We start from the raw sequence: 12,488 nt of genomic DNA, 5'->3' as shown, positions 1-12,488 counted from the left end.
ACTCCCAGAAACCCCTCTTCATGATTGAAGTTGCAAATTCATACTGGCTGCGGAGTGCAAAATCAAGCAGTAGATATTGGGAAACATCACATGGTTACCTTATCCTTGAAATAGGCTTACTGCTACAAAACTTATTTTCTAGATGTGAATTATTTAAATGTTGTTACTGGCAAGACACGTAGAGTATGAATATCTTCTAATTATTTGTCTGAATCTTTCTGTTTGCTGTTGGTAAATGTTGCTTAATATGTATTACAGCATTTACACTTTAGTGGGGTCTAATAGGTATAGGAAAGACTTAAGCAGGAGAAAGCACTTTTAAGCATTTGGCATGGAAATGGTCTATGAAGAACTGCAGAACCGAATCAGAAATCAGTTGCTGTCTGCATTAGGAAAAATTGGTACTTGAAGACAGCACAGCTGAATGTGCAATAAATAACTGCTGTTATTTTTCCTACTCAATTCTCATTTGTGGAAAAGTGTAACAGTGGGCATACTGTCTAACACTGGATGAAGCCTGTAATGTGCATTTTCTTTTGCTGTGTTACCTGGATAAAGTGTTTTGACTCAAACTACTGGCAATGGTTCAGTGATCACATTATGCTGATGGTCCATCAGGAGTACTTCCTAAAATTTTTTTTTCTGTAGAAATGCAGGATGACAGTAGCTGGAGTTTGTGCCAGCTTCGGTGTTTTATTATACCTACAGCTTGTTTTAACATCCTGAGAGTGTAAAAAGGACTGAAAAAAAATTCAGAATCTAAGTTAAGAAGCACATAGTGATAAATCTGCATCACAAGTAACTTAGCACGCAAGGAGAAAAGTTAGGGTTGAGCCACAGGCCAGAAGGACTTCGTGTTAAAGCGGAATGTGTGAGCTCCTTCCTTGACTTAAGTTGAATAGGCTTATGGCCTAAATAAATAACAAAACCTGGAGAAATAGATTACCTTTCTTAATGTTCATAAAGATGCAAATTATAGCACTCTAGGTCCAATTCTTGTATACATTTTTTCTTCTCACTGTCAAGAATGATAGGGAAAAAACTTGTAGTAGCGTGAGTAGTGTTGAGACATGAGAGATGGATGACACAGATTAAAGCTACTGTCAAGCCCTCCATGAACATGCAACTGCCAAATCCTGTGCTGCTGAGGCTGGGAAACAGAAACTGCCTTTGTTTAAGCTTAGACCTGACGTACAGTTACTAAAGGGGATTCAGACATTGTGGTTTTCTCTCTGTCTTTTCCTGTTATGGGTTCCAAGTATCAATTTACTACTTGCTGTGTTAATCCAGGTGGCTGCCATAACAAGGAGCTTGAGCGCTTAGACGTATTTCAAAAATGTGCTGTGAGAAATGTCCATCATGAGTTATATGCTTGCACACCACACAATGGGATGCAATACGCTCTCGGATTGTATTTCATTTGTATTTTGAAAGTTTTGGGTTTTAAAAGAAATTCACACCGAAATAAAATATTCACAGGAAAATAAGAATCTTATGATCTGCTAATGCTGCAGTTTCTCTGCAGGATTTACTGTTTCTGATAGAGTTTTTGGACAGATAGAAGTTCCTATGATATATAGCCCAATAACTAAAGTTATGTAATGTTTACATATATAGACGTTTTTTCAGGTTTTACCTTCCTAGAGGTACTATAGAGAGAAGTAGTAACAGTAGAGATTGCCACTGAAGTTTAAATAACTTGTATAATGAAAGCCTGGCCACTATTGTTTAAGAAATCGTACATAAAGCTGAAGTTAAATTAAAATATAAAGAATTAGAGAACTTTTCAACATGTGAAGTGGGTGCAGTAGATTTGAAAAAGGGAAAGTTAAAAATAGTGGATAACCACAGAAACATGAGGCATGCAGATGAAAGGTACTCTGAATCACTATGATTATATACTATGCTGCAGAAAGAATATAGATTAGTATTGAATAATTATCAGGTATTTGATGAGGAGAACAGAACTGAGAGCAATGATACTATGCTTCTAATTGATTTAAAATACACGTATTTCAGAATTCATTAAAACAAATAAATTGGTTTGGCTGCTTAAAAAGAAATGCATCCTGCTGACTGCTTAAAAAGACTTTTAAGTCTTAAAGACACATTTTATTTTACTGTGCTAGAAGAATTTAAAGCTATATTTGTAGCCAAAATACACAGATATAGAAGGTATTTTGCTATTGATTTTTTTTTGTCATTAGGATTCTGGGCTATATGCATTCACTATCTCCAACTACAAATAAAGCCCATAGTCTTTAAACGATTGATTAGAACTGTACCTACATGATAGTGGAGACTTGGGCACAACATGTACTCATCAGTGAGACACAGCTGGTATTTCATTTGCTTCTAATAATATCAAATTGATCACAGAGCCTTGTCGGAGCAAGGTGGCGGATGAAGCTTAAGACAGATATTTTTTCCTGTTAGTAAATGTCATTAGAAGCTGATTCTGAATTAGTGGCTAGCATGGGAAGAGGAGACTGAAATACAGTAACATCTGGCTTTGCAAAACTATTGGCTTTTGGATTTTCTTAAGACTATGCACATTATAATAATAATAGTTCTAATAGCAATTATATTATTTTTCTGCTCTGATAGAGAACTCACTACCAGAAGTTTTGTTTTCATGGATGCATAAAAACTGTGGGAGGAAGCTATTAAAGAGATTCTGCAGACTTAGAAGAGACCTAGTAGCTGGGAAGAGATTAGGAATGTGGTACATAAGTGTGATTTAGGACCCTGAGAACTGTAACAACTTACTTTTTTCCATCTCTCCTTGTTGCCTACTGTGCCTTTCTCTTCTTCATTTAGTTCTTTTCTCTGATTATGTTTGCCCTGCTTTTTTACCTCAAGTGCCATGTGGTCCTTACTTGGTATCATACCTTTATGGTGTGCTAGTCTCCCTGGGAACCTGTGTCTTTTTCTATATCTTTACCCTCCCAGACTCTTGCATGTTTATGGTTTTTACTCTTCTGCCTCTCACCAGCAAAGTAACCACAGAAACATAAGTTCAAGGTACATGTTGTACACATTTATGTTCATATGGATGTTTGTTATAATTATGTTAATAATTTCAAGCATTGCTTCATATAAACATGAAGAGTTTCTTGTAACTTAATCTTTCTGGCCACAGCTTCAAGTAAAAGAAAATCAATAAAAACTTAAAACAAAATGAAATGTTTAATTTTCCATGCTGAGATATGCATAGAAAGCAATTGCGGTGTCTTAGATTGGAAGTTGCATCGGATTGAAAGATCATTCAAACAGCTGTCAGAACATAGTTCTGCTATGGAACTGAAAATGCAAAAGAAGTTCAATACATAAGGTGATTTTTTTTTTGACAGCTGAATTGCCAGAAAGTAAGCTAAGAAAGTAAAAATGTTTGAACTGGTCCAGTATAGCACTGCTACTGGAGTGATTTCATCATTCACTAAGTCATTCTTATATTCAGTAAAGTGAATTAAAAATACATCTATTTAGGACACTAAGGGATGATAATTTCATTTTGAATGGTTTATATTTGTAAGTTTCCTTCATTGTTCATTCAAAACATAAATTTAAATCCTGACTAGCAAAACAGAGACATATCATTTTCCTGAAATAATGGAATGTAAATAAATATTGCGCTCTGTCTCTTAGTTCAGCATTTTTTTGCAATGCCTAAATGGGTTTGCATAATACTTTAAAAAAGATTGTGTTTGTACAAATATCGAACTCTTTCCAGTCCTTGTTTGGAATGGTGTTTAATCAGATTTAAAATGGTAAATGTTCTTTGTAAGGTTATATAATTTCACTCAAGCATGTAAAGTGAACCATCTGTTCGCAAGATATGCAATTTAAAATATTCAGATTTTAAAATGGCATCTGAAGATTCTTGCATATTGTACCAGAGGCCAAAAATTTGAATAATAAAATTTTAATGAAACCTATGCAAAATAAACCAAGTCTGGTTTATGTTCTGTGGTCCTTGTATTCATCAGTGTGCATTGATGGATTTGTGCATGGTTAGCAGCGCAAAGGAACTCATTACAGACAGCAATTAGTGCTAATGCTGCATACTGCTAGTGTTTTAAAAAGCCTCCAAAACATGAACCTGGTCCTTATAGCTTTACAAAAATAATATCCCTCAATAACACTTTTACTTTGTGGAAAGACTGTAATGTTGTGAAAGGTGGTTTAATTTTTTTTTTTTTAGAGAGGGAGAAATTGGGTATGCTGATATACTAGGAGTTTGCTTTTAAACAAGATAATGTATGTTCTTCTGTTGTGCCATAAATACTACACGATATCTGATGAGGTTTTTTTAGCATGGATTTTTCATACTCTTCAGATTATGATGTATATATCTTACTTTGTGGTAATGCAGATGATTTTCTTTTACTTGCCAGCAATGGTAGGTGTTAAACTTAAGGTAGATGGCTGTGTTTGCTAGCTTCACGTCTGAGAGCTCCTTCTCAAGTATTTATGAAGTTAACTAAAAAATGTAATGTAAAAACAGAAGGCAGTTTCTTCAGTGTAGCATCACCCACTGAAGTATGTAGCTTGGGGATTGCTGTAAAAGCCGTATAAAACTTAAGAACTTGGGACATGAGTGTAAAATAACACAAATGATAAAGCACTGGGCTTTGCAGGTGGAGATTCTTAATAGCTTCTCCCCTCAATACCACCTCTGCATTTACATTCTGATAAAAGATAAACAATCCATTAATTCCCATTCACAGAATACATTCTCTAGCAGCTATATAAAGGATGATAAATCCTTGTGTGTATATATATAAATTATTATAGTCTTCCGTATTAGAAGACTAGAAAAAAAAAAAAGAGTAAAGTAAATCCATGGCAAATTTAGGGGTACAGTTCATAGTTCAGTGTGCATTAAGTGCTGTTCCATCCTGTGTACTACATGAAGCAGGATCCCTGTATAGTAAATGGTAAACAGTCCTGTAGCTTACATTTGTAAGAACTTCAAGGTCATGTGCCATACCTTGAGGATTAAGTTCCATCATGGGTGTCTTTTACATCCTTCATGTTTTATTAATTAAAGAAGCTGAGCATCAGTAAACTGACAAAATAGGAGATTTTTACCTGCATGACACAACTTAAATCAGTGGTACTTCAGTGATTAGGTGATCAAAAGCATAGGATCATATTATTTTTTGAATCATTGACACGGATTTCCTATATTTAAAAGATTAGGTTGGGTTTGTTTTGTTAATAAAATTGTATAAGATTGAAAAAAATATTCCTACTACTTCTGACAGTTGAGTTATAGGAACTTTTCTGCCTAATCACTTGAAAAAAAAGGAAAAAACATAACAAAAACAAACAAACAAAACAAACAAAACAAACAAACAAACAAAAAAACCAAAACCAAAAACAAAACAAACAAAAAAAACCACCAAACAAATTAAAAGGGAAATCTGAAAATCAGAACAGAAATCCCTGGAGCCTTCTAGGAATGTGATGTCATGAAAAAGGAAGACTGTCTATCCTAAAGTCAGTCTACCGTGGTTACAGTTGTGAGAAATTCCATGTGAGTTGAAACACTGAATGAGACTTAGTCACTGACTTAAAAATGCTCACAGTATATTTGAAGGTTAATACTCAGATATAATATGCAAATGTATTAGCAATATCTAACTTGAATTTATTTGAAAACTTTGGTCAAAGATAAGGCCAAAAAGGTCAAAGATAAGGCCAAAAACCTTCTAAAAAATGTTTTTTGAAAAGAAGAGTTTAGTGCATAGTGCAGTTAAAATAGTAAAAGCTGATCTAAAAAAATTTCTAAAAAAACTCTAATTGTACAGATCTGCCTGTACTACTATGCTTGAGCAGCTACGGTTTGCATTGCTCAGACTCAGATTCAAAAGAGAACTCCTATACCTCTGAAAATTTCAAATGAGGTTACTTTACACTATATCTGAAAATAATTTGGCACAACACGTCAGTGCTTCTCCATATTAGGGCACCAGAAAATACTTAAACCTTAACTAAGTATCTATTATTTGGTTTGATTATGCTTGTTTGTTACTTGATATGAATGTGCAATTAGTATTAATGCTGAAGGGCACTCATTTTTATCTATCTGAATAAAGAGACAGATGTTACTATCAACTTGTTAAAGTGGATCATGTTTTAATTTGCAAGTTTTATTGTGTCTTGCAATTGTGTCAATTATAGTAACGAAGCAAGGATACATTTTCTCATACTTTTCAGACTCATAAGCAGTGCAGCAAAAATCTAATTTTAGTTTTGCTGTGATGATTTCTATTCTGAAGGGAATTCAACATGAGTTACACGAACAGAAATATGTAAGTTGAATGTGAAAAAAGTAAAGCAATAACACTGAATATGTTGATGATGTAGCTTGTGATCTGGTGTTAAAGTGGCATCTGACACAAAAACCTGGTCCAAAAAGCATTCCTGCTCATTCTGAGCAATACTCACAATGTATTTTGATCTTCTTGGCAAGGCTACTGGTGCACACTTTTTTGGCTGGGGTTTGCTGTCTGTGGTCCCAGAGCTAGCTGGTTCAGGCATTCCCTGAGGTTTGAAGCTCTTGTGCTGCTGTAGTGGCAGCCAGATAACTAGGGAGATGGCTGATGTACCTGATGGCTGGTAGTGCTTCATCCTTGGTTTAGGTGCTACTCAGGTGTGATACAGCTGCAGAGGTAGCTAGCTCTGCAATCCAACCAACGATAAGCTACTCCAAGAGGAGATGCCATTCTGTACCCAGCTGGCTGAAGTCTCCAGATGTCAGAGCCTTCTAGGATGGAGCTTCCCTTTGCTCTACTCCCCCTGCTAGAAAACTGCTTTTGGAGTCACAGCTGGTTTTAGTGACACAAACTCTGCCACTCCAAAATACTGGCTGTGCTACTTGCTTGCTGAAGTGGAAAAAACCAAGGTTTTGAATTCAACTTCTGTTTTAATTCCATAGACATGAAGAAATAAGTACATATACAGAGTTGTTCTCTGCTTCTCATCTGCATCTAATGTAGGTGTACATGGACAGCATCTCCATGCCCAACTTCAATGCCCAGCTACAACCACCTTCCATTAGGCCAAAGTTCTGTGCTCTGCCTGTTAAAACTAAACATGTACCTTCTGTCATGGTGCCCTAAGGATTCCCACTTATGAACTTCCATTTAAATTAAGATCTTAAAAAGTTTATTTGTTGAACACCATCTATGCAGAGGAAGCATACGCATCCCAGGCAGCAAAAATGTCGTATATGCATTATGAGGTATTTTAGGCATCTGTTAGCAGCTATAGAGTTGTTTGAGAATTTTGGTGGTTCCTTGGTGACATACCTTTGAGAATATACTCGAGACTGCACACGTATTTATCAATAAATCACAAAATTCAAGAGTATGTTTACTGAGTATTGTTTGGTGAGTGTATGCTTTAATATACTTAAGTTTCCTCTGAGCTGGCATAAATGATTTTTCCTGATGATCAGAGTCCTTTCAATTTACCTGCATTTCAGCGTTCTTTGTACGTGATTCATTTTACCTGTGGCCATGTTGAGTAATCATCTCAAATTAATGCGATACACAAGCTATTCCAGTATGCATTTATTGAAGAGCTTTACAGTGTTGTTCTTGATAAAGTTCTTGGATCCATTGTTTCAGTTTGCCTGGGCATAATAAAATCTTCAAGGAGTTCAGTGCTGGGAAGTGACCTCAGGCAGCCGAGGTTAAGCTTCAACTTTCTGCTTCTTTAAAGCCTGTTGACTTAGCTAGATCTCCTACCTTTAAAAGTTCTATAAGAAAAATCTCCCCTGGCATTGTAAGTGGATTACTGATAGTTCTACATACCAATTCTGTGTTTGTTTCCTATCTGGGCCATAGGACCACATTTATTTTTGGAGAAATGCCCCCTCAGCTTTGTTATCTGACTGAATTCCCTTCCTTTTCCAGCTATCTTCAGTAAAAAAGCTAAAAGTAGAAAAGCTCTTGCAGATATTAGGCACAGCACTAGGCAGAACCCTCACTGAATGAAAGGAGATGACCTTGGTTCACAGCTCCTTTGCCCTGCTCCCTTCTTTCTGACAATACTGTCGCATTTTAATCATCTCTGTTTGAGTCTCAGACTGCTGAAACTTTCCAAGAAATCAGTTTTAGGGTTCCAGGCTATTAGGCTTTTAGAGAAGCCCATAATCCCCCTTCCAGTGGGCTGCATGATGCATTCAGATTAATCAACCAACAGTTTCTGAATAATTAATAGAAAGTTTATGGAGAACCAGTGCTCTTCAGAACTACCAGAAGAGTCAATTTATACTCCTGGCTGCTGCTAGATATGACATAGAAGAGGTGCAAGTCAAAACAGTCTGTAGCACCTATAAAGGAACAAATCTGTTTCATTCATAAGTTTATTAACACTTAAAATGAGACAAATTTAATTTACCATTATCTGCATCTGATTGAAGTATCCCAGCCTGCTCCTCACACTTTCCCAATTTCCAGGGAAAATGAAAATACCAATGTTTCTAAAGCAGGCATTTCCATTATTCTCAGAAGTGGCTTTTACTGTTAGATGCTCAGTTCTGTCCCATGATTCTCCCTAATCCATTTTAGCTGCCTTTGCCCATTCTGTTTTAAGTTTTAGAGTTTGAAACACTTTATTTTTCCTTCTTGTTTAATGAAAGATACTTAAAAATGTTTTCTACTCTTTCTGTAAGCCCGTTCTTGTCCTGCAAGAGGAGTGAGCATAAGCTTCATGGGCGACTGGAGCCTTTTGCACCCTTATTTTTCTCTTACGTATACATATGCCATCTTCAGGCTGCAAAGGCTTGTTCTTGCTGACCTTTATCATTTTTTGTTTGCTTTTGCAGTGTTTGTAAGAGTTCCTCATAACCGTTTATAGCAGTCCTAAACTTTCTATTAAATAACATTTCAACAAGTAACTGTCCTAGTTTCAAGGTTGCTTCTTGGTTAGGAGACTGAATTCAATTGCCTTTTTAGATATTCTTTATCAGTTTTTGATACTATTTTTTCCTGACCGTTACATCTTTGCTACCTTAGATTAAAATAGATCTGTTTAAATTTACATTATTCTTTAAAATGTTTAAACACAAATTAATCAAACTGTCATTACCACACTTGGTATTTCATACCAAACGTTATTTTTTATTTGTGAGATTGCATGCTTAGCATTTGGATGCCATAACAGAGTCACTTCTGGAAAATGGGAATAATATCCAAAAACAATATTTAATTTTATTCCAGCATACACAAACAAATCTATGCCAACCTTGAACCACAGATTTAACTGTTTTGTTTCAGTTTCTTGTTTTTTTAATGAATTTATTTTATTACCTTTTATTCTGTTTTTGCCTTTGCTTGACCCCTGTGTCATATAGTGCTCTGTTGTTTGGTTTTTGGGTGGGTTGGTTGGTTGTGGGCTTTTGTTTCTTCCCCCCCTCATGCTCTTCAGGTATGCGTTTCTTTGTTCATTTAGTTTTTACGTTTTCGAAATAACCACCTGAGCACCTCAAATCAAATTTCAGCTAAAATCAAATTTTCATTCAGAGCCCGTGCAGTGATTATGTGTATCTTATACAGGGCAGCCAATATTAACAGTATTTATTTATTTCTGTATCATGGCCTATACAGTAACAATGCATTAAGACTGTGTTTGGCAAAGCTTTTTGAGCATTTTTGCATGTACAATGCTGGAATGTGGTACTTGTTCTACCTTTGTTGAAAACTGTGTTGTCTCCTTTTAGTCTTTTCTGTTGTTACATGTTAGTTATAAAACCGCATAGTAGACACTGAAACAGTAGTTAACCTGTTTTCTTTCAGTTACCACTAGACTTGAAGTGGGTTTCTTACAGCTCTTGCCTTCCATACCCAAGTTGTTCAATGAGGGCTAGAGCAGGTGGAACACTTTTTAAATGAGTCTGTTGCCCCCTGATCCTCACATCGTATTAGTGCATCCACACCCCCATGGTACGTACTCCTGAGTATGTCCTAACCGCATGAAAGACAGAATGTTTTTATAACCTCATTGCTTCAGGAATTCAGTCTTAAAAGTGCACTGTTTTTTTCAACACACATGTACCTTGCATATTTTGGACCTATAGCTTGTTTTGTCATCTGCACATTTCTCATTTGTTGTTCTTGATTGATTTGGACATCAGAAAGATTAAACAGTAACAAAATTTCCATATTCTTTGACTGTTCTCCCTCAGGAGTGAGAGGCTCAGAACACTGTGTCTGTATAGACCTGTATAAATGGAAGCTCTTATATATTTTAGTGGCTATTTTTTTCCTGTTAGTACTAATACATTTTATTTCACATGCACGATTTTTTTAAAATAGAAATGTATGTCCTCTCAGGGGGGAAATAATATTTTCTGATTTTTATAAGCCTTTCCTCACATTGGTATTGTCTGTAGACACTTGAATCCTTCAGGACCAAAGAATGGAACTTAGTGTCAGTAAACAAATCATGTTTATTGCTTCCTAAGTGTTTACACAATGAGAAAAACCAAGCCCCCAGGGAATCATATTGTAAAAAGGAACAGTTGGTTTAAATTAGGTTTCCATGTGAAATATAGCTACTTTTTATGGATGTTGTGGGAACATAAGCTGGAAAGAAAATCTACACACTGATAAAATGAAGGTTTGGTTTTATTTATTTATAAACAAACAGAATCATGTCATAAGTTAATTTCTTATTCTGGTATTAATCACCAAACAGAAGTTGGTAGTATGATCACACTTAGGAAGGTGGGTGGGATTTTTTGTCTACTTCTTTTGTGATCTTGCGCATAAACAATGTTAATTATTTTAAATGTTCCGTACATATAGGAATGAACAAATTTGTACATGAAATACAATTGCCAATTTTGTGAAATTAAGTGAAACTTAAAATTCTAGTTTATAAACTTTCACTGTTTGTGTTGTACAAACAAGGGTTATTTGATGTGATTAGTAAGATATGATTTGTAAGCTATGTTAATGAGAATTTACACCGCATATGTCTGGCAGCTTTAGAAATTAGTGTCTCCTTAAGCTGTCCCATTTTCTTCTGTGGCCTGAATGGATATTCAGAATATTTTACATTAAGATACAGTAGTTTTTTTGTTTAATGTAGATATTTGTAGTTAATATTTAACTGTTTTAACGTTTGTCTGTGTGTAAGGTGTTTGCAATGCGTATGTGATTTGGCCGTAAGTGTATAAGTAGAATTGTCTGATATCCTCTTGATGGAAAGAAGCAAAAAAACCTCACGTTATCCATCAAGTATGTGTGAATGCTCCAAATTACATCACTTTGGCTGACTCTGCTGCCTGTTTTCTTTTTCAAGGTGAGCTCGTGGGTTACCTGGCTGATCCTGACTGCAGGTTCTATGGAGGAGAAACGAGAGGTCTTCTCATATTTGGTACATGTGGCAAAATGCTGCTGGAATATGGGCAACTACAATGCTGTAATGGAATTTCTGGCAGGGCTAAGGTACTGGCAACTCTCTTTTAACATGACTTTCAAGTGATAGATTACACTCCAGCTTCCGTTAAGCAGATGTTTCTGGAGAACAGTGGACTAAACGGAAGTCTTTGGCTAAATCTATAATCTCACCCTGTGACTTTCTAGTAATCCCTTTTGGAAAAATGAAGCATGCTAAAAAACATCTTTTTCCAAACTCTCTGGAGACACCATCGTTTTTCCCAATACATGCTAAGTATGTTAGATTAGAAAACTTTTTTTTTTTAAAAACAGAAATATTTAAAATATAAAAAGAAGATAACAATGCATTTGTGGTTTATCTAATCTAATGAAACTAATGTAGATGGGGGTTGGAGTTTCCAGAACACAAGTGAAACATAATCATGGTACTGTTTTAAAAGGGTCAGTTTTAAATTGTAAAACCCAAGAACCCTACACAAGAACAACAACAAGAAAACAAACAAACCAACCCCAAACCAAACTAACCAAACAGTTAAACCCCTCTTTTTAACCCTTTCAATTTACTTATAGTGACTGATGTTGGGATCTCATGCTGTCATGGTCTTATACGGCCAGACCTTCAGTGTCTCCAAGAGAAAGATAAGAGTATGGAGTTAAAGAAAATTTGTTGCTAGATTTCCTCCAGAACTGCTGTTTCACGTGGGCCAGTGAGCAGGAAAGTCGTGCCTTTGCATGGGCAGTCCAGAGCAAATTGGACTGTACAGCAAAGAGTTAAGATCACATTTCTCATCTCTTAGCTTTGACCTTGCTTGTATATTGTGTTTGTGTAACAAAGCTTTAAAGTGTTTGTATAGTTGCTCTTTGTGGTTTAGTAAGGATTCTCATTGAGCTATATGTTTACTTTTTTGGTATATAAAACACATTTGAAACACTTGAAAAGCTCATAGGCACTGGGATCCTTTCTGAGCAAAATGCATCCACAGTCTCCCTAGCCCTGTAAGTTGTGAGGGAAAATGCAAAGCCAGTTAAGAGCTTAATTTTATCTCTAATGCATCTGCACAGCACAAG

At 35.7% G+C, this 12,488-nt stretch overlaps 1 protein-coding gene across 1 annotated transcript in view; it reads left to right on the top strand.

Annotated features, from left to right (window-relative positions):
* PLCE1 (phospholipase C, epsilon 1) overlaps nt 1-12,488 on the top strand; it is a gene marked incomplete at both ends in the record, with an annotated part of 46,477 nt that overhangs the window by 2,723 nt on the left and 31,266 nt on the right. The window contains one exon of the mRNA XM_008946925.1: nt 11,323-11,468. Within this exon, the coding sequence (XP_008945173.1) occupies nt 11,323-11,468 (146 nt within the window). The remainder of the gene's footprint in view (nt 1-11,322; nt 11,469-12,488) is intronic.

The sequence above is a fragment of the Merops nubicus genome, unplaced genomic scaffold, assembly GCF_000691845.1.
Source record: "Merops nubicus isolate BGI_N331 unplaced genomic scaffold, ASM69184v1 scaffold19929, whole genome shotgun sequence".
Lineage (NCBI taxonomy): Eukaryota > Metazoa > Chordata > Aves > Coraciiformes > Meropidae > Merops > Merops nubicus.
Note: the sequence above shows the minus strand (reverse complement) of the source record. Positions and strands in the feature narration are given on the sequence as shown.